The 25,460-nt window shown below is 52.2% G+C and overlaps 8 protein-coding genes and 1 non-coding gene across 9 annotated transcripts; 4 read left to right on the forward strand and 5 right to left on the reverse strand.

The window, feature by feature from the left end:
• Positions 1-335: 335 nt before the first annotated feature.
• BKA58DRAFT_438083 (uncharacterized protein) lies at positions 336-878 on the forward strand (the record flags this gene model as incomplete). Its single annotated transcript, XM_046173559.1, has 1 exon — positions 336-878. The coding sequence occupies one exon, from the start codon at positions 336-338 to the stop codon at positions 876-878; it is 543 nt and encodes a 180-aa protein (XP_046028108.1).
• A 696-nt stretch (positions 879-1,574) lies between these two features.
• BKA58DRAFT_t29 lies at positions 1,575-1,683 on the reverse strand. Its single transcript has one exon. It is a non-coding gene; the product is annotated as a tRNA-Lys (tRNA).
• A 1,197-nt stretch (positions 1,684-2,880) lies between these two features.
• On the reverse strand, positions 2,881-4,100 carry BKA58DRAFT_381072 (uncharacterized protein). The gene is made up of 3 exons (XM_046169973.1): positions 3,770-4,100; positions 3,449-3,675; positions 2,881-3,385 (listed from the first exon to the last, which is right to left on the reverse strand). Exons 1-3 carry the CDS (start codon positions 3,945-3,947, stop codon positions 3,371-3,373), a joined length of 420 nt encoding a protein of 139 aa, XP_046028109.1. The 5' UTR covers positions 3,948-4,100; the 3' UTR covers positions 2,881-3,370.
• A 1,299-nt stretch (positions 4,101-5,399) lies between these two features.
• Positions 5,400-8,481, forward strand: BKA58DRAFT_467820 (nucleotide-diphospho-sugar transferase). The gene is made up of 3 exons (XM_046175076.1): positions 5,400-6,604; positions 6,656-7,553; positions 7,609-8,481. Exons 1-3 carry the CDS (start codon positions 5,601-5,603, stop codon positions 8,278-8,280), a joined length of 2,574 nt encoding a protein of 857 aa, XP_046028110.1. The 5' UTR covers positions 5,400-5,600; the 3' UTR covers positions 8,281-8,481.
• Positions 8,482-8,483: 2 nt separating this feature from the next.
• On the reverse strand, positions 8,484-10,052 carry BKA58DRAFT_419499 (KptA family-domain-containing protein). Its single transcript, XM_046172715.1, has 2 exons — positions 9,695-10,052; positions 8,484-9,554 (listed from the first exon to the last, which is right to left on the reverse strand). Exons 1-2 carry the CDS (start codon positions 9,848-9,850, stop codon positions 8,709-8,711), a joined length of 1,002 nt encoding a protein of 333 aa, XP_046028111.1. The 5' UTR covers positions 9,851-10,052; the 3' UTR covers positions 8,484-8,708.
• Positions 10,053-11,839: 1,787 nt separating this feature from the next.
• Positions 11,840-12,861, reverse strand: BKA58DRAFT_135882 (ras family-domain-containing protein). Its single transcript, XM_046164484.1, has 3 exons — positions 12,691-12,861; positions 12,578-12,641; positions 11,840-12,489 (listed from the first exon to the last, which is right to left on the reverse strand). The coding sequence occupies exons 1-3, from the start codon at positions 12,766-12,768 to the stop codon at positions 11,900-11,902; spliced, it is 732 nt and encodes a 243-aa protein (XP_046028112.1). The 5' UTR covers positions 12,769-12,861; the 3' UTR covers positions 11,840-11,899.
• A 2,652-nt stretch (positions 12,862-15,513) lies between these two features.
• Positions 15,514-17,395, forward strand: BKA58DRAFT_135923 (uncharacterized protein). The gene is made up of 3 exons (XM_046164485.1): positions 15,514-15,702; positions 15,764-16,326; positions 16,457-17,395. The coding sequence occupies exons 1-3, from the start codon at positions 15,688-15,690 to the stop codon at positions 17,217-17,219; spliced, it is 1,341 nt and encodes a 446-aa protein (XP_046028113.1). The 5' UTR covers positions 15,514-15,687; the 3' UTR covers positions 17,220-17,395.
• A 1,738-nt stretch (positions 17,396-19,133) lies between these two features.
• Positions 19,134-21,060, reverse strand: BKA58DRAFT_467824 (uncharacterized protein; the record flags this gene model as incomplete). The annotated part of the gene is made up of 4 exons (XM_046175077.1): positions 19,134-19,535; positions 20,415-20,499; positions 20,546-20,820; positions 20,911-21,060. The coding sequence occupies 4 exons, from the start codon at positions 21,058-21,060 to the stop codon at positions 19,134-19,136; spliced, it is 912 nt and encodes a 303-aa protein (XP_046028114.1).
• An 820-nt stretch (positions 21,061-21,880) lies between these two features.
• BKA58DRAFT_136101 (uncharacterized protein) lies at positions 21,881-25,296 on the forward strand. The gene is made up of 3 exons (XM_046164487.1): positions 21,881-22,248; positions 22,302-22,901; positions 23,088-25,296. The coding sequence occupies exons 1-3, from the start codon at positions 21,949-21,951 to the stop codon at positions 25,149-25,151; spliced, it is 2,964 nt and encodes a 987-aa protein (XP_046028115.1). The 5' UTR covers positions 21,881-21,948; the 3' UTR covers positions 25,152-25,296.
• The last annotated feature ends 164 nt before the right edge of the window (positions 25,297-25,460 follow it).

A 25,460-nucleotide genomic window follows, 5' to 3' on the forward strand; every position in this document is an offset into this window, starting at 1 on the left:
GACGGGATGCCGGCATTGACGGAAGGCGGTTATTCCATTGTTCTGGAGCCGTTGTCGCATTCGTGAATGAAGCGTTCGTCCACGTTTTCGAGCGCAAATGTTTCTTGCCTCAGGCCGTAGGGAAGCGACCATGATACATATGTAGGTGTGGGCCTATTGAAGATAATACAAGTTCACAGAAACTCGCCACACATTCAAGAAAGACGGAACCTAGGAAACATAAACTCTGCTGAGAAGCTCTCGTTGTTTGATACCACACATACCACACATACAATTTACATACCGCATCTCGAAACATCCTACAAACTTCAGTCGACACCAACATACCAGCCACCATGAAGACCTTAGCAATCCTTCTCACGCTATCAACCCTCGTGTTGTCATGCACAGCCGCTGCAGTCCACCCACATATCCATCGCAGGCACGGCCGCTGCGCACCTAGCAGCAGCGTATCAAACGCTCCTCCTGCTCCAGCACCAACGACACTTGTAACCTCTGTATCTGCTTCTGCCTCTGTTGCTCCACCAGCATCTTCTGCACCTCCACCAGCCGCCTCAGCTTCACCACCCGTAGCATCACCACCAGCTGCCTCCGCCTCAGTCTCCACCCCACCCACCCCCTCCTCCACAAACCCAGACCCCAGCTCCAGCACCAGTAAACAAATCACCATAGCCCCCAGCGACACGCTAGAGAAGATTGCAGCGGCGAACGCAGTCGGAATGTGCGACATCGCCAAAGCGAATAACATCCACGATCCGAATTTGATTCTTGCGGGCGAGATGTTGACGATTCCTGTTTTGACGGGGGAGAAGGACGATAGTAGTTGTATGACTCAAGAGGAAGGAGGGCAGAGGAAAGTACTTGAAGGTAGTGTATAGCTGGAGGGGTTACTTGAGGGGAATGTCATTGATTGTTTTGTTTATTTGCGTGGTGAGTTGTGAAGGCATATCGAACGTGATCAGTGCGGCATTCTGGATGCTACGTGGCTTTACCTATTACTATGGTCGTAACTTCTTGTTCGACCAATCTTCGAATTCAACTCCGTTATATTGGCAAACTCATGGAATCTTGAACTTGATACTATTGTTCTTTGTTGCTGGTGTTTCCAAGTCACTTGCGTACGACATGGCTTGTTCTGACCCCTTGCGAGGAAGAAAGTGAGCAGATGCGCTGCCATCTACATCAACATAACGCTGGAAAAACGTAGAGTTCTAGCACCTAGTTGTTTTGATTTTTCCTGCATAGGGTGCTCTGTACGGTAGACTTTGCTTAGCATGTGCAACAACAATAGAGTGCGTCTCTAGCTCAGACTGCGGCCTGGTCTTCTTGCAAGGAAGGATTTGCTGATAGCTCGATGTGCATCCAAAAAACAATGTTGTAGGACAGTTCTGGAATGAATGTTTACGATTAACGGGCTGTTAGCAGAAAGATTGTGTGTCTAATGATGTTGTTAGGCGGTACATTGATGCATGGTGAGGCACTGCCAAAAAAAAAATCGCCATGTCCACTCCACCAACACAACGACCACCATTCTGCCACCCACAACGCGAGGGAAAAAAAAAGAAAGCTTCTCAAGCCCGACGTGGGGGTCGAACCCACAACCTTGAGATGTACTGAGTAATCGTGTCTGTTAGACCGTGAAAGACTAAGAGTCTCACGCTCTACCGATTGAGCTAGCCGGGCTGGTTTGTAGCCTGTTGATGGAGAAAAAGACAGTTTTGTCATTTAGATACTTAGAAAATATACAGAATGCTGTTGCAAAGCTTAGTCGAACAGGATTCCCGGGAATGCGGGGCGTTGTGCTGGGAGCCGCCTGCGTCCGCGAATTTTGACTTTTCAATTTCCCCGCCCCACGAACTTTACATTCCTGCAACTCCGCACTTCATAGTCAGATTTCGACACAGACGGTTGCAAATGAATGCGCTTCATCCCTTTACTAGCCTAAGATCTCTAGTGATCAATTACATCACGTTTTGATGCCTCCTGACAAGAAACTTGCTGTTGGGTTAATTATGGCCCGAGATGCCCGAAACTTTTAGCGAGCCACAGAGCAAGATCAATGGATGATGTCGTCTCCAGCCGTCACGCCTTCGCTACCACTGAACACACACACAGTAATGACAACTCGAAACCTTCAGAAAAGATCTAGCGTCAGCTCAGTGAGGAGGCAACACGAATGCAAATACGAGTACGGCCAATGACATGAGATGGGGAAAGGGGCGCAAGCATCTGCGATACACCCGCTTCCTTGCGTTGCAAATCCGGGCGATTTCAACGATCGAAGCAGCTTCACGAAGCCACATCCATCATACAGACTGCAAAGCTAAGGAGTCTGGCCTGCTCGCATCACCGGATGAGACTTGTATTTGAATATGCTGCGATTGAGGGGTATTTTTTTTGGGCGACGTTACGGAGGTCGCGAAACCTGTCGTTGCAGGCGCGCCTAGGTCCAGCATGCAGTGCTGGCTCCAGATGACACGAGGCGTAGGTCCACCATACGAGGTGCCCCGTTTGCGTTGCTTATGCCTCCGACTGGGCTCTCGAAGACCGTTACGCGGCACTCGTCCATGAGACTCCATCCATTAGATGCATCTGGGCCACGTTCGTAGCATTGCGCCCAGAGTGGCGTTGCCATGCCGAGACTGCGGCAGTACCAAACTATTCCCACCCATGCTGACGTACTTGTGGCTGAGGTCGGTCCTTAGGTCGTAAAAAGTCCCAAGGCGTTGGAACAGGTACGAACACGAAAAAGCAATTCTCGAGTTCCGTAACGGTAGTTCCAGGGGCAGAACCACTGTACATGTAACTGGAATTCTTCTGGGAGCAACACAACGTTGGAAAAAGCAACACTTGGCCCTGCAGGACCCTGATTCATCGCAGCGCTCGAGATAATTTGCATGATGTTTTTGAGATGAGGAGTGCTGGGGTACCGACAGGAAATTTACAACTTTCGCATCTGGGCATCTCGGGTTATATGACTACGTGAGTCGTAAGGTTTTATGACAACCAAGTGACTGACCGGGATACATCGTCTACTTGATGGCGGCCCTCACATCCGTATAGTAGAAAAGAGCCCCATGCGTTAATCTCCAGTTCATATTACAGTTTTGTATAGTTCTGAGGGGTTTCGCAGCGCGTGTTTCAGAGTGAAGTGGACCCGTTACTTGCGCCGCCGGATCCGAATATGAGGCCTTTCCTGAAGACCGCTTCGTTTGAAAGCGTACCAAAGTAAGCACTGAAGTAGTGCTCACAGTACATTGGTGAACGTCACCTCGGTATGCCGGTTGTTTTAAACACTGCATGCACCGGAGAAGCCCCTATAACGGATCGTAGATCTACATAAGATCTACCTGCATGGTCTAAGCGTATTCTAAGCTCCGGTATCCTGAGCATTGTGGTTAGCTTCAAGTCCACATATACGAACGCGAACAGGAGGTGAGTGTCGCACCAGGTAGACTTGGTAGAAGTTCATCTTCACCTTGCCATCATCGTCCTTGACTAGGTGCGCCCTTGCAGCCCAATCTTTGCTGGATTCTCCGCCTGCCTTGAAGCCGTACTCGACCGTCCCGTACAGCATAACCTCGTCTGACTTCGGACCGAACGGAAACACTTGAAGTGGCCTGTGCGCTCTCGTTGAAACTTTCTCCCACATGCTTTTGCGCAGGGCTAAGATCTCTAAGGCAAAGAATTAGCCCGGTAGATTATGGAAGGCCGATGGAAGCCCAGGGAGCCGTTTGCAAGGCTGGAAACAAAAAGCAATGCGACAAACCTTCCCGGCCCACCACCCTCTTGGAAGCCATGACGAGGGTTGCATCCTTAGTGAAGTACTGGACGTATTCATCATGCGCTTCTGCTGCATCGGACGTAGCGTAGAAGTCCTCGAAGAATTTCTTGTATGCAGGGTCGAACTCAACAGCCGGCGGGTATTGGGACACGTAGGAACTCATCTCGTGTTGTATTGGTGGGGTGGGATCAAGGGTTCAAGTTGGCTATTCTTACGAATGGTCAAACGTCCAGCAAAAGACTGCTTTCATATTGCGGGCCTGACGTAACGAATGACATCCGGCCTTGGCAGCGGGCCGGGCGGGAACGGCGTTCTGCAATTTCGACTTCATCGTCGAGTTGTCAGCAACACTCACTCACACATCTCTTGCAGATTCCCGATCGCGAAACTCCTGGCAACTGAACAGATGGCTAGATTGTGCCCCTGTCATGATGATTTGGCATCGCCACACTGAGAGCCTCGAAGCCTCCCAGGCTGTGGTACCCGAACGGCACTGACATTTTAGACTATAGTAGCGCCAACCGTTCAAAAGAAACGCCGACTTCCAGCGGGATGCCCTGCAAAGTTGCGTAATAGTGAAGCATCCTTGAACTCTTTCTGCAAGGCTCCCATGTCGCCTTACCTACTTCGTCCTCGGCTTCAACAACACGACAATTACCCTGAGTACCTGCGCAAGCGCGGTGAAGCTTTCTCCGAGGCTGCAACGCAGGGGCCTGCGTTGTCAGCAGCACGGATGATGCCGTGGAAGTAGGAGACCCAACCCACCATAAACGAATGCGAGATGAAAAATCTCTTCGGGCGCTGCTTCCGGACAGATTCAAGAAGCATGTATACGGCCTAAGAACCGGGGCGTAGAATTCGAACACGACTTCCATAGCCGCAATGACTATGATATCATTGCGCGCAACACCGGTAAACGGTATCGAGATGCAAACTCTTTCTTCGATCAGTCTAAGATGACCTACTGCACATTAGAAATCGGAGTCATGTCCAGACGGCTGTTCTTGGCCACAGCCTCAGTCTACGCCTCGAACTACTTGTCAAACCCGAAGAGGTCGTTTAGTAGCCGTTCCAATTCACGGCGCCCACTGTATTAGCTCAAACAATGGCAGTGCACGGGCTCTTTCTATGTCGGCGATGCTGTCAGAATCCATCTTTTCAGCTGCTTGGTCCATGGACAGGTACGTGGGCGAGACTTGCAGGGGTTATGCTACAACCCACCTCAAGGTACTGAGATGTCATTTCTTTGGCCACGCTTATACGAATGCGTGTTCCTTGCCTTCCATCGTACACCGGAAGATGGCCTTGGAAGACATCTCAAACTCACATCGCCATACACCATAGTGATGCAACACGACCACGAATCCACGGCCTGAGGCCTCAAGCCCTGTGCTCCGAACAGGGTCATCAGAAACGCAAATCCATTTGGAGCTACTCGGAGTAGAAATGGACGGGAACTAGTAAGGCTCCGTTGCGACTCAGTGGCGTGGTAACTTTCCAGATCTAGCCCTCGCTCTAAACGTCACTGTCAACCGCATCTGTGGCGCATCATTCAACATGCCTCCCACACGTGCATGCTGCCCTCCATGGTGATCGACGCCGGGTTGTACCCACACTCACTAAGTGGATCGGTAATAGCACATAGGAGGAGATTTCATAGTCGGATCGCCCGATGTGGCTGTCCGACTACCCGACTAGAGGTTGGACATCGTACAAGGTCTGGAGATGGCTCCCGAGTATTAATGGGGTACCCCCGTCCGTAATTCTACAGACACAACTACCCCGGGACCTTCATCTGGTTCATCATTAATACAACATGACCCCTCCCTCCGGTCTTCCTTCCGATACTCCTGCAGAACATCAGTTGGCAGACATGACCTACGCACATGGACGAAAGTCCAGTGAGATCGTACAGGATGTCACTGTCCCCGCGCATCTACTTCGGGCTACTGGCAACCTTGGATCCAAACGCGACAAGACGTATACCTCACATGGAACATGGGAGCCTCAAGCAGAGAACCCTTTCCTCGATCCCAACGGCATAGGAAGCATACGCCGTCGACCAACTCAGGACTCAGGCCTACACCGAAATGGCACCCAACGCTCTACCAACCTCGAACGCACAGAGACGCAGGGCGAACGCAGGAGGAGTAATCGATTCTCTTGGTTCAGTAATACTGGTCCCAAAAGGATGTCGCAGCAAAGCGGGGTACTACCATCACCGACTGAGGAAAACATCAGGCCCTTCAGGACCCTTTCCTACGTCCCCGGGTCAACGGATGTTCTAGCTCTCACTCCTCGGGGCAGTCGTGCACCATCGCCAAATTCCCTCAATAGGACTACGACTGCGTCGTCCAAGTGGTCTAACGAAGATCCTTTCGCGACGAGGCCCAACTCGATCAAAAGCAACCCTTTTGCAACGCAGAACAACTCTTACCGGAATTCAACAGACTCATTGCCACAAGAACCTGAAGCTGCACACCAGGGTGGTCGGCCCCGTAAAGGGACTCTAGAATCTGTTGTTGATGCCATGGTTCCCAACGCTCTCCAGCGGAAGATGACCAACGCGTCCTACTTCAAGAAGAGTGAGATGTTTGGCACTTACGAGAAGGCGAAGCAAAAGGGCCAAGAGATACAGCGAAAGCAGTGGGTGCAGTACACCTTCGAGTACGCCATCTACCTCTTTCTGATTCTCTTCGTCTACTTCGTCCTGATCGGACTCCCGCTATGGAAAGGTGCTGTGTGGTGGCTCTACTGGGTCGTGGCCACAAAGTTTGTCATCGCTGGTGGTTTCGGTATCGTGCTTGGAATAGCACTATTGTGAGTTGATGCAGTTGTATCGTCATCTCTTCTTTGACTAACATGCTCCAGCTACGCATTCGCTCCGCTGCTCATCCTCTTCGAGAAGGACCCGCCCCCTGCCGACTACACTACAGAAACCAAGATTCAGTCCAATGTTTCAGACACCTGCCTCATGATCCCATGCTACAAGTCTGCTGGACTCATCGCCAACACACTCGAGGCCGCCTTGAAGATCTTCCCTCCATCCCACATTTTCGTCATCGCCAACGGTAACAGCCCGACACCCCTAGACAACACGGAGGAGGTGTGCCGCCCATACGGTGTTAATCACATCTGGTCGCCCATCGGATCGAAGATTGTTGCTCAATTCGTCGGTTGCTATGCCGCAAAGGCTTTCAAGAACGTACTGCTGATTGACGACGACTGCGCACTGCCCGATAACTTCCCGGTTGTTACTGAGCGCCTGACTGGCAAGGTCATGTGCATTGGATACACCATCAAATCCGTCGGACCAAACGGCTCAAAGGGCAACCTTTGCCAACAAGCCCAGGATCTCGAATACAAGCTCAGTGGTATCCAGCGTGAGTTTGCTGGTAAGATTGGTTCTGCCACCTTCCCCCACGGCGCCATCTCTCTTTGGGACCGCGAACTCCTCGTCAAGACTTTCCACGAACACCCAGGCTTCAGTGTGTCTGAAGATTGGTTCTTCGGCCACGTTGCCCGCAAACTCGGATGTCGCATCAAGATGTGCTCGCAAGTCTTTGTCGAGACTGAAACACCCACTGCTGTCTTCATCTCTGGTGGTGGCTCCCGTGGTGGTTTCGGAGAGATGACCATCTTCTCACAACGCTTCAAGCGCTGGAATTTCTTCTTCGTTAACGGAATGTACTACAACATGGCCTACATCTTCGGTAGCTGGAAGCTTGGCTGGTGGGAGATTGGCGCAAAGATCTTCGTCTTCCAAGAGGTTAGTAACTCACGATCCATCTCTCTCTCTCATCAGATTCTAACAATCTCGCCAGGTCTATGAAACTCTGCTCTACCTCCTCACACCCTTCATCCTACCGATCTCGTTCTACGTCCGCCCCTCGTTCTGCGGTTACCTTCTCGCCGCCACCGTCGTCATGTACCTCATTAACAGCGTCCTCTTCAACGAAGTCCATCTCCGCCGCAAGGGCGAACGCGTTGGCTGGGTACTCATGTACGTGTACTACCTACCGTACAAGATGGTCTTAACTGGCATCAACGTCGCCAGCTGCTACTGGTCACTCTACAAGTACGCTCGCTACTTCGCCAAGCGTCATCCCAAGGTTATCGAGGACGAAAAGGCCGTCGAGGTCGTCATCCGCCTTGAGGAAGAACAAGCCAGCCCAGAGTGCGGTCTCGGTCGACGCATGACGGTGCGCACCATCGGCACACGTGCCAGCATAGATGAGGGCAACGACCACGACGGCGGTGTTTCACCCATGGAACGCGTTGAGACAGGTGGTGGTTCTTACGCCATCGTCACAGAGCCCGAGCACGCCCATTCCCCTGGCCTGCAACCACCACACCACGTCAGTACAACGCGTCCCAGCAGCCCTCTGCTACGAAGCGAGGGTGTTGTCGCGAGGGACTACTTCGCTATGCAACAAACAACGCCTCCCGCTGATGCAAATGTCGACGTGGAGAAGCAAAACCATCAGTGGATCTGAGTCTGAGCCAAAAAGTTTACAGCGCAAAGACGCCTTTAAGTTCTAATGTTTTTACCCTTCTTGTGTTTACCTTTTTTTCCTTTGTCATGGGTCGGTCGGCGTTCAATCATGAGTACATGGGCGGCATCCTGTTATATACCTTTGCACACTTTTCATAACTTCGTCTACGGTCGATGCATACATCCCGATTCAATACATCACGATTCAAGATTCAACTTTGTGGTACTATTTTTCGAGTGAAATGTCTGCCTGGCTACTACAATAATATGCTGCCGATAGCGACTCTGCGGCCCGAATTAGAATGGGTAAGTAATACATGGCTTGCCATACCCAGCACCTACGACAACCAGTTTCTGATCTGTCGTTTGATCATTAATCGCTCTTAGCACAGATACCTCTCTTCGACTCCCTCGCAATCTTGATCACACTCAAGCATCAGCAGCCGCATCTCCAGCGTCATCTACTGCCATCTCCTTCCCACCACTACCACCACTCCGTCCACCACCTCTGCCTCCTCTTCTACCACCCCGCCCACCCTTTTTCCCCCTCTGCCCATCCTCAACCTCCTTCTCCCACCCCTCAACATCCACAACCACACCCTCGGGCAACTTCCCCCCGCTCATCAACACGCCACCATCCTTCTTCCTACTCTCAACCCTCTTGAAGAACTCATACGAAAGTAATCCTTGCTCGTTACCCTCAGTAAGTATAACCCCGTTCTCAGAAAGGAAGAACTTGATACCAGCAGCAAGCGCAGCGTTGATGTCGATATATATGAGAATTGTAGAATTTGTGCGCATGCCTGAGATGACGGGTGCGGCTTCCTTTTCTTCGGTAGTGGAGTCAGCAGAAGCGTCGAGGACTTTGAATCCAGCGGGGAGTCCGGATGCGAAATGCATGTGGTTGCGTCCCATGCGCCGCATACCACCGCCTTTGAGGATGAGGTTCCAGGCCTTCTCGTTGGTGCCGTGAACAACGGTTTCGGGAACATTTCCAGCTTCTTGGGTGATGGGGGTGAGGAGGCCTTCGGAATCGACTTTGATGGAGTGGCCCTGGTTGGCGCGGATGAGGTAGTCGGCTGGGTTGTCGGATTCTGGTATACTTTCAAGTGCGTCTGGTGCGGGTTGCTCCTGTTGCGGTGCTGTGCTGTCAGATGACTCTTGATCGAGTGAGGATGCTAATATCATGGAGTAGCGCTGTTTGTCATTGTTGGCGACTATGTCCCGGAGTTCAGGGAATGTGACTTTTAAGCCCTTGAGGGTTTTGGTGTTGAGCTGGGGGGTGTCAGTCTCCCATGTGTTGTGGCGGCTTGCCCCATCCGAACATAAGAGGGCAAGAAAGTTTCCAAATAGTCATGTCTCCTTGGTGCGTATATATCTAACTTCTCGAAATATAAAGTGGGGAGCAAACTTACTGCCTCCTGCACATTGACATACCCGCCCTTTCCCAGCTTCAACCCCTCTTGACTAGCACCATGTCGTAATAACCAACTAATCTTCCTTGACACTTGCACGTCTCTCGATTGATTCGCCGGGTTGCGATTACCGCCGCCTCGACCACCTCGTGCCATCGCTTTGAATGATCTTGTGAATAGTCGTGAAATGTTTGCGGAGGAGTTGAATCAGGCTTCTATCAGAAGGCAGCAAGACTTTAGTCCTTTTCTAGTCGGTTATGAGGAAGATGATGCGTAATGAGTCAGATTGCTGGCTTTGGGGAAAGATGGAGTTGGTAGGGTCAGGCAGGCGCAAAAGGTTAGTGCGGGTCGACTTTTGTGTGGCGACCCCGCAATGATTGGATGCGCTACACATGCAACGAGACGAACGCGACTGCTTCACGAAGATGAGTGCCAAATTCTCTGGCAACTCTCCCTATCAAGACTCATGAGTGATTGCACCATGTGGGGTTTTGAACTTTTTGCGTATAGCTTGTAGTATCTATCGTAGCGACTCGAGGCTTCCCGGCCACAGAGGACACCCCGTCCTATCTAGATAGAACATGTATTTTCTAACAGCTTTCGGGAGACATAGTTCTATACACAATCTCAACTGTAGCCGAGAGGGCTGCAAAGGCGTTCGTCATGCCTCTCGTGCTAATACATGCCTAACAAGCGAGTACATACTCTGAAGGTGTCCAGACTAGAACGGACAGCTGATAACGGTAATGGTTTGGACAACATGAGGAGTTCAGCAACTGGGATTGATGCGAAGACCCTGAAGGGATATAGATGGCAATCATAAAGGTCAGACTTTCATCACTATGTAACCAACATTCCCGAAGTTTTCCGTACATGAAAGCGCCACTCTTCCGTCAGCTCTGTACTCAGCTTTGCTGTACGAAGCATCTGCTTCCCCTCCCTTTTTGCACCACACCAACCGATCATTGCATCAGCCGCGCCCGTCTATAGGTAGCTGACGTTATTTTCAAACCCCAAATAGTGTCAAGTTTCCGATGATTGTCTGCCAATGAACCTGTTGGGGGTTACCAATTCTACCACCTCCTCCGTAGCCAATGCCCCACCGCCGCCCACAAGAATCTCTCCAATCCGTCTCAGCTCATCTTTGAGACGCTGCATACATGATACATAGATTGAACCTATCGTGTCCTCGATATAGAGTGGAAGTTCCATGTGCTCCGTAACCACTTCAAAAGTGACCTTCTGCAGGTGCTTGGGTAGTTGTTCGAGCAAAGTCATGTTCGAGCGAAATTCCCAGAGGGATTGATCTACTTTTCAAGTCAATTCTGTGAGATTCGAGCGAAATGCGTAGACGGAAGAGTCGCATTGAGTCCATCCGTGGAATTCGTACACGCTCGGAATGAGCATCTGCAATACTGGCGAGAAGGTCGTCAGGTGATATACAAATTGCTTGGTACACACTTCGTGCTGTGGTATTAGGCAGATGACAGAGTATTCATACTCCTCCAGGCTGTGCAACCCTTCCGGATGGCATTTAGTTTCAGTATTGATCCGTACAATTCTCGCTTTGTCGAGACGAAACGAGCCCAGGGGCTTTGCAGAGGGATAGAGCGACGTATAGAAAAAGTTGTTTTGGAAGAAGATGGCTTCCCTGTGGAACTTGTGAACACACTCTTGGAGCATTTGTTTGTTGAGCAACGTCCACCCCGGAAGACCCTCTTGGCCGTTCCATTTGGCGTCTTTGAATTGTGCCTAGTCCGAGGGAAAACCGTTTGCACGGAAACATATATCGATAGTTGACCAACGCACGGACTCGTCTCCATTTCGGGTATACTGAGCGACGAAAGGGCTGTTTTAGTGGCGAAAAAGTGGAAGCTCATAGCGCGTGTTACAAGGAAGCAACGACGAACATCGCCGCAACAGACACGGCTTTGTAAAATCGCTTCCGGTTGAACACTTCACTTAAAGCTCATTGTAGGTGTAGTCAAGCTGCCAGGAATAGAGAGCCCAGTCGCACGTCTCACGCAGTGTATACGCCATTATGTTGACGGTAATATAAAGTATATCATTCCATCCAACGCCTAATATTGATAATCCAGAGTTGAACACATCAATTGTGCCCGCAAGTCTTCGTAGCTACTGAGCTCCACCATCAGCACGTAACACAACCACAGCCAGGCGACGCCATATTCCGCATGCACCTCTTCAGCATGCGCAACCCTCCTTGGGACCCTCCGTCCGCGCGCTGCCCAGGTTTACCCGCGCATCCTCTTGCCTGTTCAAGCTTGTCTGTCCACCCACACCACGAGGCCCCTTCAAGCTCGTCTCAGGAATAGCATTTGCGATGGCAGTGAAGACCTCGGCGACGTTATGCCCTGTCTTGGCACTCGTCTCGAAGAACAGCAGGCTCTCCTCGTCTGCGTATGCCTTTGCAGTCTTGCTAGGTACTCTCCTTGAGTCGGCTCCATCCTCTGTTGGCTCGTCCTCGCCCTCAGCTGCGGGGGCAGCATCTGCGTCTTCTGGGTTCTCTTCGTCCGCGGCGGTCGCCAGATCGAACTTGTTTCCTACGAGCGCGATGACGATGCCTGGGGAGGCTTGGCGGTGCAGTTCGGCGACCCAGTGCTGGGCTTTTGTGAGGGAAGAGGGCTTTGTGATGTCATAGACGACGAGGGCGGCTTGGGCGTTGCGGTAGTACATGGGCGCGAGCGAGGCAAAGCGTTCTTGGCCTGCAGTATCCCAGATCTCAAACTTGATGGTTCGGGTTGGTAGGTTACATTTCTGTGTCAAGAATGCGGCTGGCAAATAGTACGTTAGTCGTGGTTCGGCAGTATGGGAATGCGGGTGGTTGTTGAGCAGCATCTCCGTAGGTGGCTGTGTACGTACCTCCGATAGTAGGCTCTTTGTTCTCTTGGAAGTCGTTGTTGACAAAGCGCATAACGAGAGATGACTTGATAAACGTCAGTTTAGAGTCGCGATGAAGCCCTCCTACTCCATACCTTTCCAACGGCTGCTTCTCCTAGCAGCACGAGCTTGACGCTGCTGCTGGGCTTGGGTTGCGCGGAAGCGTCCGCCATCGTGAAGTCGTGATAGGGCTGTGGTGCGGTTTTTGCGGGATATTAAACGGCGACTGAGGTTCTCAAGACCTGGAGAGTGATGGACAGCGGTTGTTTGCGTCGTGACGGGGCGGTAACGGTTGCGATGTTGCAGGCAGGTGCTTGGAGATCGCCGAGAGTGACGATTTCGAGCACGTGACTGGCCTTACTAAGATCGGAAAGCACTTGGCGTGCGAAGGCATTCCGATACAACTACCTCAGTGAATTTGTGCGTTCGATGCTTTGCTTCTGTCCAGGACACGTAGTCAGGGCTCATAATGAGCGACACATTTTCCAAGTTTTCTACACTGACGAGAATGGAGGATCTGTATAGCATCAACTGCTCGCCGAGACCCATCCTGACTACAGATACATTACCTTTTGGCCATGTCGACCTTGCAAGAGTGCAGTAACCAAGGCTTGTTGAACTTGCAGTTTGAGGCGCAGCCAGGAGACAACTGATGTGGAAATGAACGTCGCTCTTAGCTGCTGTACGAGTCCCTACAAAGCATCGTCCAGGTGGCTTCTGCTTCTTGTCGGCGCACTGCTTGTAAGAAGACACTAGATGCAGACATAGGAGTACATGGCGGTCTGTTACACCGTCTCCACATGAATCTTACAGTAATTTCCATTTTCACATCCGTTCACGGCTTCAGATGTGCATTCCGCAGACATCCGCAAAGCCGACAAGGGCCGCATTAAACGTCGACGGGTGTGTCTCGGTATAAAGAATCACGATAGCACACACGTCACTGTGTGTGCATCTGGCCAGCCCACGATGCATGCCGAGCATATTACCACTCCGATGCAGGAACTTGACTTTTTTTGTATCAAGTAATGACTGACGTCACATTGCTGACGTGAAACATACTTGGAACAGATCCGCACAGCCCACTCTCACCGTGACCGTGGGCGAGTTCCGTCCCAAACCAAGTAACTTTTGAACTAAATCTTGACACGTGCAACCAACAAGCTCGATCCTGGTTGATGCGGAGGTTTTGTCCGCGGTGGATCTGACTCCTCACTTGGGCCGTTAAGACACCGGAATCTGTTATTCGACGCAGTTATGTGCAACATGCAATTATTGTACCATAGTACAGTGATGTGAGGGTATGCAGATTGTGGCGTCGTCGACCCCTCAACTACGGCGCGCAATCTGGCAATGAAGCTATTCCAAGGCCGTGGGACTCCCGAATCGGCAGGCGCGAATTGCACCCCTCTAGCAGCTGCATGGGCATAGACACCACCGGAACGTCTTACACACGCCCAGCGTACCCAATTCCAAAGCTGCGGACCGCTCAGTTTGCTACCAAACGGCTGCTCTACCGTAGTTGGTTATTGGTGGTGAGAGGCTACACCGACAAGTGGATACTACGCGTGTATGGCATTCTTCTGCCCGGACTCCGAAGACAACGAACAATGCCATTGCCAGTGAGTATCCGTCATTGTGGCACTCTATGCATCCCTGCGACAGGCCACGATCTCGACCCGTTGATCTTAGCCGATCGCAGCGGCGGTAAGACGACCGGTGGTCCAGCCAGGAGCGCAGGAGCGAGCGGTTTTATTGTACGGCTGGCAGGCTGGCAGGCTGGCAGGCTGTCATGTGTCTTTGACTGTGTGGTGCAGGTGCCGCACCACTCAACGCCCAGCGACCCCACAGCAGGACGACAGGGTGGTGGCTTGCGCGATAATGTGCAGCACAGACGCCGTGTGCGCGACCGATCGCGATGACGCCAAGCGCTTTCTCGCTATCCGAGCGGTTTGCCTGTGGAGTCAGATAAGTCTTTTCGCCATCAGTCGCCATGATGCAAACTGTCCATTTTCTGCAATGAGTAAAAGAGAGGGTCGCGCAAACACCTGTTGGCAGGCGATGATCTCTTGTGTAGCGCGCGCAGCCCGACCCAGCAGCGATCGTCTCGCCTTAGCCACAGCACTCCAGACAAGCGCTCGGTTCCCCGTGTCCTTGATCCGCCCGAACCGGACTGGCCCAAGCGGCCATGGCAAAGTAGCTCGAGATCGGCGTTCCCTATTGCGGGACCAAGTGTCTTGACATGAAATCACGCTCGAATCACAGCCGCAGGGGCTCACACGGTATGGCGCACTAACGAGGGGCCTCGAGAACCTGCGTTGCGCCAGGAACACGCACAAAGGGTTCCTGGATTTGTGCGTGGGAATGCGCAGCAGAGGCAGCAGAGGCAGCGAGGGTCAGAGGTGTCTGGAGCAATGGCATGGGTGAAACATGCAATCAGAGAGCGAGGGAGAGACTGCGCTCCCTGCCCGCCACGGACCCGTGCGGTCTTTAATAGAAGCGGCAGCATGGGCGGCCTCGTTTGTCGCTTCAGCCACGGCATTGCCGCGTACCTTTTGAGGAGGAGGCGGCCGGGGTCTGGTTATCAGTCACGTTGGTCGGGCGTGGGCTGTGAGCGTCCGGCTGACCCCAGATGCCGCGTGCCATGTTTGCGACCAAATAATAAAAAGTTCCTGGCCTCTGCCACTGCTGCACCCATCTCATTCACTTCCCCAACCTTGATTTATTGCCGCTACCGGGTCTGAAACGGGGATATTTGGCCGCATTTCTGAGGCTGCGAATCGAGACTCTCTGTTGGACACAGTAACTCCATATCAGAAGCTCGGGCATCACCCCACTTGTCGAATAGCATTCCGGGACCTGTCCACACGCTTTATTTTTGAAATCAGCGCCTCTCCAGCTAGCAGACGCCTCTCGCACACATTCTGGATTATTATTTCTACCGCCCACGCCTGCACTGCCCTGCATTGTCTCTCAGCCGCATCTCGCTCTATACCTCCGACACCTCGGAGGCTGTGCACCAATTCCGCTGCCTTGCTGACGAAGCGGACAACAAAGCAAACACCGCGGCCGGCGACTTTTTTATTGCAAGCATGACTGTCCACAAGGTACCTATACACGCTCTGCCAATTGACCAACCCGAGTTGCGCTGACCGTGCCGCCTGCCAGGAGCCCATCAACGTCCGACCCGCCAGCCAGCAACGACACTCGTCTAGCACCATGGCCGGCTCGCTCCCCAAGAACCGCCCGCACTCGCACTCGATATCCGCCGCCAACCTCAACCCGGCGCATCGCGTCACACGCAGGAAGAGCATGAGCCAGACACCTGCCACCAACGTCGCGGCCATTGCTGCCGCGGCCAAGGGCATGTCAGGGGCGCCGCTCGAGGGAGGTAGTAGTAATGGCCTGCGCCGCTCGTCCAAGCCGACATCGCAGTTCCGGGGCCCCAACATGGCCCTCAACTCCACAATGGCGTCGAGTATGCCCGGCAATGGCTCGCAGTTTGGGCCCAGCAGTTATGGCGCCGCGGCGGCTAAAAGCGAGGCTCTCACCGACGGACCGACACTCGCAACCATGTTGGAGCAGGACAAGGCCAACTCCAAGTCGCGGAACCGTCGCGCGAGCGAGGGCTCTCGCCTGTCCAAGGGCGACGGCAAGCGAAGTGGTAGCGATCTGAGATGTGAAAAATGTGGGAAAGGCTACAAGCACAGCAGCTGTCTGACCAAGCACCTGTTAGTAACCCTTGGCCGAATATGGCCCTCCCACATACTTTCATGCCTCATGACGAATGCCCTTTCCTCCCTCGCACGCACACATAGAATGCCATGCTTCTTGATAGTTCCGCGTTGACTTTTCTTCTAGTTGGGAGCACACGCCTGAATGGCAGTACACATCTAAGCTGCTCATCTCCAAGCACCAGCAGGTGCAGCTGCTCGAGGCCGCCTCGGTCCTCGTCGCCATGAACAAGGAGAGCGACGGCGAGAACAGCGACCGCTCGTCCCCGCCCGCCTCGGGTTCGTCTGACCTGCGTGAGGAGTTGAGCTCCACTGAAACTACCCCGCCCCCGCAACTCGACGACCATGCCGTAGGATCCTACCCTCACTCGCACTTTGGCACCCGCTCCCTCAAGCGCTACTCAGCCAACAGCTCCGCCTACAGCCAATCCTACCAGTCCACCGTCTTTTCCGACAACGGTAATGGCCACCACTATCGCCAGTGGAGCAACGTGTCCGACCGCCCCACTACGTCAGGCACCTCGGTTGCCGGCTCCTACCATGACGATGGCAATGACCATGCTGACCTCGCCGCCGCCGTCGGCTTGCTGAGCTGCTCTTACGGCACCCCCAAGACGGGACCCGTCGCGCTTCCGCCAGATGTGCCACCTGTGCCCCCACTACCTGCAAAGTATTTTGACCTGAATGCCCGTACCCTGTCAGGTAGCACCACCGTTACCGCGCAGCAGTCGAGTATGCGTAACAGCTACCGCTACCACAGCGAGAGCAAGGACGTCGACATGGACGACGACCACTTTGCCGACGAAGAGGACTACCGCTACTCCAACTCACGCAGCCGCGGCCGCATCGACGAGGACGATGACGAGATCTTCGGAAGGATGGAGGAGTAGGAGCCTTCTGCACCCGACACGCCTTTACGACGTCCCGACATCTCTTGACATGTTTCTTTCCATCGCCTCCAATTTCACCGTACTTCCGGCCCTGTACCACAAACCAAATACCAGCCATTTAGCAATCTATCTCCGCGAAGGAGAAAGACGCAGCCTGCACACCGAGGAGAGGGCCGTCACACCCCCGACGACGCCCTTGAGGTTAAAGTACAGGTCATCATCCGAACCTGTCGTCTTTTGTCACCTTTGCGTCGAGAGCCTAGCACCTGCAACAAATATCCCGGAGTTTTTTTCTTTCCCTTGTTTTTTTTTACTTGTTCAATCTTCATCTCTTCACCAAGAAACTTCAGCCTATTTTGACATAAACCCATATAACTTTACAAATACTTTCGATGACGACGACAGGAGAGCCATCATGGCTACGCTGGATAGCGTGGCCTTGGTGTGAGAAGAGGAGAGGAGGGGGGTCTTTCCAATGTGTGTATGGTCCAGCCATCTTCTTGTATATTCGGCTGTGAAGGAAACCTTTTTTTGAAACGAACCTTGAGGATGAGAGGAATCAAGATTGAAATGCCAAATAAAACATCTCAGTCGAAAGGAAGAGTCCCACTGTGTAAAGTTATTGCTTTGAGTGAGGAAATTGAGATGCTTTTGAGCAGGACCCGTTCGTTTATGAAAGCCCAAAGCTGACGAGAGACGCGACATTAACAACACAGACGGGAAAGAGAGGCGGGCGGGGGTAACCGGTCCTTTTACAACCCAACCCAATGTTGGGTCGCCGAGATAAAGCGCTGAGACGGAGCTGAGAGCTGATGAGAAGCGGCCAAGGCCGTTGAGGTTGGGAAGAATCGTGCTTTACCTTCCTCAGCTGATAGCTTAGTTTGGTACTCCAAGATCCGGGGCGTCGGGTGAGCCTTAGCATTTTAGTTACCCAGACGATACGGCTAGCTTCGCTATTGTGAGAGGTCCGACTGGATGGCAGGATAGGATGGTTACTTCCGGGCTGAAAGGTAAGACGAGGAACGGCGTTAGAGTTCGCGATGGTGGTTTTCTGTTACGTAGACGGGATATCATAGTGATCTCTGAATGCTGGCTGTCAATAGTCGAATGGTTGGGTTGAGTGGACGGGTGCAATACCCCGCTATGCCATGCCATGCTACCCCACGCATAACAACAACATCACGCCAAAAAGTGATCGTGATCGTGACACCTTGGCGAAAACCAAGAAAATAAAAACCAAGATGACAGCATGTTGATATCGTTCCTCGGACCTCACTTATGTAGTATTACATGAAAATTAGCTGACGTACACCCCCAATATGCCAACCTCCCCTTCCGTCCCCCGTCCCGCAACACACATCTAATCAGGCGCGGATCGACGACGATCGCAAATCCTACGTTGTAAGCGAGACGCCTCAGCATTCAATGTGCTGAGTGAGGCGGGTCAACAGCATCGCCAACTTCCTGTATGGGTAATGTGAGTGCGTTTCAAGTTGCGTGCTTGTGGAGATGATGATCTTCGATCGTTGATGGGCGCGTGAGGACTTTGTTGGTTGGTGGGGGGATAGGGCTGAAAGTGGGGTATCGTGTATCGTGATGAGGCAGGATGCGAGGACGCGTGGTTTGTTGTGGGTTTGGCGCGGTGGGTGGTGTGGGTGGAGGGGTGGGTTTGGTTTGTATCGTGATGTTTGGCGACTGAGATGCGAGGTCCGCGGGTTGGTTTAGGAAGGTATGACGACAGATGACCTATGGTTTTGGGACCATGGAGGATGGAGGGGTATCATGAAGCATCGAAGATGAATTGTTTACGGAACGGTACATGAGTCATTATGGTCCATACGAACTACTTCAGATATCCTTCAGAACCTCTCTTCCTGATCCCGCCTGGACCTACACCGACATGAAACTATTCCATCATAGGTACACAGGACCATTTGATTTTCTGCTCTGAATGCTAATGCGACTCTCTGCACTTATAGTATCGACATACGCCTCGAGGAAGTAGTAATTGTCTTTAGCATACCGCGCAATGATCTCCCCTTTAACCAGGTCTGCTGGCGGGGAGACTTGCTTGGGTTGGAGGGTGAGGATTGTTTTCGGTTGTCCTGGGCCTTTCTTGATAACATTGGAATTCCGGTCTGATAGAGTCCGGGAAGATACTCCGCTGTGGAAGGCAACAGCCAGGTATAGAAGTGTATGGCTATCGAGCGTAGAGCCGCCATCCTCCGACACAGAGAGAATGGCATCGCTGACCAATTCTTCAGACAGAGCCTTATCTGCTAGTAGATCTTTCTGCTCGTCTGCTTTGATCGGATGCTAAGCTGAAAGTTGGATGTAACTTCGCAGAATCAGGGTCTGCATTTTGTCGCAAGCGGTGAGATTTGCCTATAGTGTAGAACTAGCCAAGACGGCGGAGGTGAAGATGTAGTTCTGGACTTACGGAAATTTTAGCAAGCTCTGCTTTGCTATAGGTGGTTCCTCCATTCGACGTGCGACGAGTCAAGCTCCCTATGTAAATGCCCAGGTGACGCAGACTCGTCACCGTACTGAGACACATAGATTGATCGTCGAATGTCTTGAACACCGAGCCAGATCTCCTTCGAGGCATACAGAGAAGCTCAAGAGTTTGTGCGTGTGAAAGAAGACTTGTGCCATCGAGGAAGCCTGATTCCATCACCAATATGACAAGCTCACGCAAACGGTTCAGTCCTTGAATGAAGCGAGCAAGACGATCTCCTATTGGGTGCTTGACAGTTGTGTACATGAATGCTTGCACCTCGGAAACCGCGTCGGCCGGACACCAAGGAAGAAATAGAAATCGTTCTTGCAGTCGACCACGGCTAGGGCACGAAGCGCAGGGAATGCGGATCTACCCACATACACTGCAATGTCGTGCAAATCATAGTTGTGGATTGTGAGTTTCGTAGCCAAGGAGAACAAGACGCTCCGAGAAGATGGTCACCGTTCCGGTACTGTAGGTCGGTGGTCAGAAGGGTACTTTTCTTGAATTGTGAAACGCAGATGGATGCTGTTGAGATTGGGTGACGCCTGGGCCATGGTACTGTATACATAATTGGTATTCATATTAGTAGATAGTTCGAACATAATGCCAAGAAGGTTGCGAAGCTGTCGAGGCACCTGAAGGTAGTCGACGGCGTCGTTCCTATCGCTAAATCCCGTGATGGGCAAGCTTACTCGTGTAAGCTTCCGCTGTGTCTCCAATAGTATGATGACGTTTTTTGTAGACATTGTGAACGATACACATGCAGAGGTTTTCAGGCTGCTGTAATGTTAGCAGCATCTAGTACGACGTGCAGCCTTCTTACCTAAAGGATAGCAGCTGGTTCCTGCGCAGACCTGCAAGTAGGGTTCCGACAATCATGTCTGCAATGTGGTCTGGTACCCATCCATACGCGTTTGACTGTATCGAAGTGTGAATCTCGAGATGCCGAACATATCGAAGACCAATTCCAGAAGCGAGATTACTCCAGACCTTGTCTTCTATGGCCGAACTTATGTTGAAAATGATCCGATCATACACCATCGGGTATGCTAGCTCCCAGAGATGCACGCATGTCTTCGCTATGCTGAGCTGATCGTTCTGGTTCAACAGCAGGTGACGCGTTAGCATAGTAGTGCATTTGGGTTGAACACACGCACATCAGTCAGAATAGGCTTGAGAAGCTCTTACGGCAGGCGAAGGATGTGACACTGTCTGTCTGGTGGAGGCCTCATCGCTGCTCTTGTCGTTGACGTGTGCCGATGCGTCAGCTACGGTGGTTTGGGTTGCGAGAGTATCGACGGAAGAAGGTGAGAGTGAAGTTTGCGCGAGGACAGCCATGGTGCCTTCCGTAAACGCGCGCCTTCGTCTTTGCTGTGCGCGAGCTTTGCCCTAAGCCCTTTGCGAAAAGGGCAGCGACGCAGAACGAAGACCAGGGGAAGAATATAAGTTTGATCGTAGACATATCTTGCTAGGCCGAGGCGATGAAGATACCCATACTTGAGTGATTGTGCGCTGAAGAGCCTGGTCACCTGTAGTGTTTTCATGATTGATGGGTCACTGAGCATCGTGCCTTCCGGATTTGAAGCATCGGTATAAGTCAAGCCGCGGCATGAGAGACTAGGCATGCCGAAAGTCGAATGAAGCAGATGGTAAAGTGGACAGGCGGCAGATGACTGAAGGCTAGAGAGCTATACCTGACTTGGTATATCGAAAGATCAATGGATCGCTTGAGGCTCGATACGAAGTGAGGTAGCTGGAGTTGCCCATCAAAGCTCCACCTGGCTTTTGGACTCGTCTAAGCTTGCGCTGTACCACGCATCGCTGTGTAACCTTCTGGAAACAGAAAGAATTCCAAGCTAAGGGAATCATTGCAGCATGTCATCCAAAGATATGGTAGACGTGTTCCTGCAGGATGCGCATGCATGATGAGTTTCCGGCGATAAGTAGTGGGTGTCGTTCAATTTCATCTTAGACAATTGGAATGCATCTTTATGGGATACATATTCGATATTAGGTCTCAGTGAGATATTTGCAAGTTCATAAGATCCCAAGAAGATGGCTTGGTTGTTGCGAGCATGTAAATAGATGTGGCCTGTCGGGCATGGCGTCACTCACGACCCTGCAGATCCGCACGGTTGCGGCTCTCCGGCGCTCGCAACACCGCGACCCAACACATGCCAGACAACTCGATGCCCTCCGACGAGCGCTGACCCACCTCCTGCCCCAATGCACCCGGCCGTCTCCATACTTGCCGATAATGTCGTCAAATACCACCACCTGCTCGCCCCGCTGCTTTACACCATCCTCGCGGCTGTCGCAAACGTGCACACACCGGTTCAGCATTCGCTGCTCATAACGACGATCTCATGGCTGATAGTATGGGTGCCGACTGTGTTTTGGGTGGGGATATATTCAAATAGCGACAGCGTCAAGAGGAAGACGAGCTGGCTGGCTGGCGCGCTGCTGGGTCTGTCTGTGATATGCGACCGCGCAGCATGCGATAAGCAGGGCATCTGGGCGACCAAGGTACTTTGAGACGGGACAGAGTAATGGCATACAGCCTCCTAACAGTACTTCAGGCCCTTATTCCCTTCTTTACCGTTCTGTTCTCCGAGAACCAATTGGTCGCAAAACACCTCGCCCTACCCACCTACACCGTTCTCGATGGCCCTGCAGCCGAGACCAAGATTTCCTCGGAACGACGACCTCACACAGAGTCATACGGGATACTGGCGGTTCTGGTTGTCTCTGCGAGTGCTGTTCTTGGCACATATGCAGTTCCTACAACGGTCGCGCTCGGTATCAGCAGTGCCATCTTCGCTGCCACCGGCCTCGTCCTGTTTGAGTCCACCATACAAGCCGCGACAGAAGAGGGCGAGGGCGGTAGGCGAGGGCTTGAGTCTGCAAACGGGAGTGCGTTGCGGCGCGCCTCAGTGAGTGGTGCCTCGAGGCCGCAACGACTGGCTGCGCTTAGAGATGTCGCTGTGGCCGTAGCAGTTGTATGCGGAATTGCGTCGATCCTCACCGAGTCGTCCTTGACTGCAAGCACGATATCTTGGGAGCCTGTATACAGAGAGTACGACCGGGAGTGGAGGGACGTACACAATTTCCGCATCCTCCAGCGCTTCTTGTGGATGCTACCCGTTCACACCATTGTAGATGTTCTTCTTTTCATTCTGGTACGTACTTTCTTCCAATTTACTGTTGCACGACCTGAGTACTCGTATCTTATTACCAAAATGGGTCCGGCCTACTACCTTGTCGTACCCGTCGCTGTGTCTTTCACCCACGCTTCGGGTTCCAGAACTAGAGACGTACCTTTCATTTTCAACGCACTGTCACAGCGCCAAGCTAACTGCTAATAGATCTCTCAATATGGCGCTGTAAATACCTCTCTGTTGGCCATATTCTCACATCTTGCTGCGAAACTACACTTCACCCCAACCTTATCCACCGTTTTGTTTACCCTCATTTACGACGGGGCGGCACTTGTACACTTTTTCGAGTCATCCAGATCTCCCATAATCATGGATGCGCGGCGCTCTATGCGACTGCGTCGCTTTATCTTCATCGTTATGGCTCTTGCGGTGGGGTCTCTACTTTTTGGACGTTTCACTGGACCACGAACTTATCAACACATCGCGGATGGTACTCTTACCGACATACCACTTTCTCTGCCTAGGGTGCCACTTGCTCCAGTGTCAGTCGATATGACCAAGGGTCATCCGGCTGCACAATTGATTGACGCTGCAGAGGCAGACTTCCAAGGCACCCTCAACCGACAATCCAAGTCTCTTGCTGATGCTGTTCGGGAATACCGACGCAGAAACGGGATATCACCACCTCCACACTTCGACAAATGGTACGAGTTTGCGACGCGCAACGGCGTTGTGATGATAGATGAATACGACACGATCAATGAGATGCTGCTACCGTTTTGGGCACTCAAGCCATCGACGATTCGATCGCGCATCGCGAACGCATTAGGTCATGAGGATAGCTCAATGCTTGCAATTGCAGTACGCCATGGCGCAGTAGAGAACTTTCAAGGTGGCGATGAATGGCAACAACAGGCTACCATTGGCATGATGAAACAGTTTGTTCAGTATCTACCTGATATGGATCTAGGTTTCAACTTGCACGATGAACCTCGAGTCGTCGTACCCAACAATCTCTTGTCATCGATGGTGGCAAAGGCGAGGGACGAAATCCTACCGCGCACTGCGAAGAACACTGCACCTCGTAATACCTTCTCAGCTCGACCAGAAGACTTGAGTGATGGTACACGATTTGCTGAAGTTAGCACGACCAAGTTCAATCGCTTTGCGCACCAACAGACATGGACGCATTCGCGGCTATCGTGTTCTTCTGGCACTCAGGCCCAAACCTTCGAAGACTACGCTGCCGACAACTTCACAGCGTATGCCGTCAGTGACCTTGGCTTCATCTACAACACAACCGCCTTCTCCGATATCTGCAACTCCCCCTCATTCTCGTCAACGTTCGGATTTTTCGAGCGCCCCAACGCCTTCAGTATCATCCACGAGCTGACACCCGTCTTCTCACAGTCGAAAATCTCCAGCTTCCAGGACATTCTATACCCTAGTCCATGGTACTGGATGGGCAAGGTAGGCTACGACGAGACGCGCGACACATCCTGGGAGAACAAGACGAACAGTCTCTACTGGCGCGGCTCCACAACAGGAGGTTTCAGTCGCAACGGCGGCTGGAGACGTCAACACCGTCAACACGTCGTCCAACGCCTGAATGCCCCCGACACCGCCAAAGTCCTAGAGCCCGTCTCCAACCCAGCGACCTCGAATAACCCTACCTCATCCTACGCCGTAACCTCGATCGAGCGCAAAGCCCTAAAAGAACTCATCGACGTCCACTTCTCGCACATCGGCCAATGCGACCCTGGCGACTGCGACGCCCAAAACGAGTTCTTCGACGTAACCGAACGCGTCGACGGCCAAGACGCATGGTACTACAAGCACCTCCTCGACATGGACGGCAACGCCTTCTCGGGCCGCTTCTACAGCTTTCTCAAAAGCCGCAGTCTGACCTACAAAATGGCCCTATTCCGCGAATGGCATGCAGAGTGGCTCCGACCATGGGTTCACTACATTCCCCTCTCCCTCCGCGGCGACGAACATCTTGATCTTGTGCGCTGGTTCAGCGGCACACAGGTCTTCGACGACGATGGCGATGGGGTTGTTGAGAGAGTTACTGCTGATGGGACGAAGAAGGGGGGGAATGGCGCGAGTGAAGGGGAGAAGAAGGCAAGGACAATTGCGAAGAGGAGCTCTGAGTGGCATGATAGGGTGTTGAGGAATGTAGACTTTGAGGTCTGGTTCTTTAGGTTGCTTTTGGAGTATGGGCGGGTTGTGGATGATAAGAGGGAGGAGATTGGGTTTGCGGGGCCGTAGGAGGGGCCTGAGATGTGGTGATGTGGAAGGTGTGAAGGAGAAAATTCGGGTTGGATAGATGGAGTTGGAATATATGGCTGTTTTGTTGAACGTGTTCTGATGATTGTGCATGTGACGGTCCATACGTTTAGTTGATGTGTACACAAGACTGGGTGAAGCTGTGATCGATAAGATTCCATTGACTCTCCGGCTTGCATGTTGAATGATCTTTGTTTGACGTAAAAGAGAACTATTAAGGTACGCATATAAAAAGCCAGTGTCATCCATCTTCCACAGACTACTCTCCTACCCAGCGACCACTTCAAATCC

The sequence above is a fragment of the Alternaria rosae genome (assembly GCF_020736505.1).
Source record: "Alternaria rosae strain MPI-PUGE-AT-0040 chromosome Unknown BKA58scaffold_3, whole genome shotgun sequence".
Lineage (NCBI taxonomy): Eukaryota > Fungi > Ascomycota > Dothideomycetes > Pleosporales > Pleosporaceae > Alternaria > Alternaria rosae.

What these genes read in the sequence shown, in the direction of transcription:
- BKA58DRAFT_381072 (XM_046169973.1), bottom strand. Translation starts at nt 3,947, where the DNA reads ATGAGTTCCTACGTGTCCCAATACCCGCCGGCTGTTGAGTTCGACCCT. An exon ending in GAGGGTGGTGGGCCGGGAAG is followed by an intron (nt 3,676 to 3,769) that starts GTTTGTCGCATT and finishes TCTTTGCCTTAG; the next exon opens with AGATCTTAGCCCTGCGCAAA.
- BKA58DRAFT_467820 (XM_046175076.1), top strand. Translation starts at nt 5,601, where the DNA reads ATGACCCCTCCCTCCGGTCTTCCTTCCGATACTCCTGCAGAACATCAG. An exon ending in GTGCTTGGAATAGCACTATT is followed by an intron (nt 6,605 to 6,655) that starts GTGAGTTGATGC and finishes AACATGCTCCAG; the next exon opens with CTACGCATTCGCTCCGCTGC. An exon ending in AGATCTTCGTCTTCCAAGAG is followed by an intron (nt 7,554 to 7,608) that starts GTTAGTAACTCA and finishes CAATCTCGCCAG; the next exon opens with GTCTATGAAACTCTGCTCTA.
- BKA58DRAFT_419499 (XM_046172715.1), bottom strand. Translation starts at nt 9,850, where the DNA reads ATGGCACGAGGTGGTCGAGGCGGCGGTAATCGCAACCCGGCGAATCAA. An exon ending in ATGTCAATGTGCAGGAGGCA is followed by an intron (nt 9,555 to 9,694) that starts GTAAGTTTGCTC and finishes GACACCCCCCAG; the next exon opens with CTCAACACCAAAACCCTCAA.
- BKA58DRAFT_135882 (XM_046164484.1), bottom strand. Translation starts at nt 12,768, where the DNA reads ATGGCGGACGCTTCCGCGCAACCCAAGCCCAGCAGCAGCGTCAAGCTC. An exon ending in GAGAAGCAGCCGTTGGAAAG is followed by an intron (nt 12,642 to 12,690) that starts GTATGGAGTAGG and finishes ACGTTTATCAAG; the next exon opens with TCATCTCTCGTTATGCGCTT. An exon ending in CAAAGAGCCTACTATCGGAG is followed by an intron (nt 12,490 to 12,577) that starts GTACGTACACAG and finishes ACTATTTGCCAG; the next exon opens with CCGCATTCTTGACACAGAAA.
- BKA58DRAFT_135923 (XM_046164485.1), top strand. An exon ending in AGCTGTCTGACCAAGCACCT is followed by an intron (nt 16,327 to 16,456) that starts GTTAGTAACCCT and finishes CTTTTCTTCTAG; the next exon opens with TTGGGAGCACACGCCTGAAT.
- BKA58DRAFT_136101 (XM_046164487.1), top strand. Translation starts at nt 21,949, where the DNA reads ATGCACCCGGCCGTCTCCATACTTGCCGATAATGTCGTCAAATACCAC. An exon ending in AGGGCATCTGGGCGACCAAG is followed by an intron (nt 22,249 to 22,301) that starts GTACTTTGAGAC and finishes ACAGTACTTCAG; the next exon opens with GCCCTTATTCCCTTCTTTAC. An exon ending in ATGTTCTTCTTTTCATTCTG is followed by an intron (nt 22,902 to 23,087) that starts GTACGTACTTTC and finishes AACTGCTAATAG; the next exon opens with ATCTCTCAATATGGCGCTGT.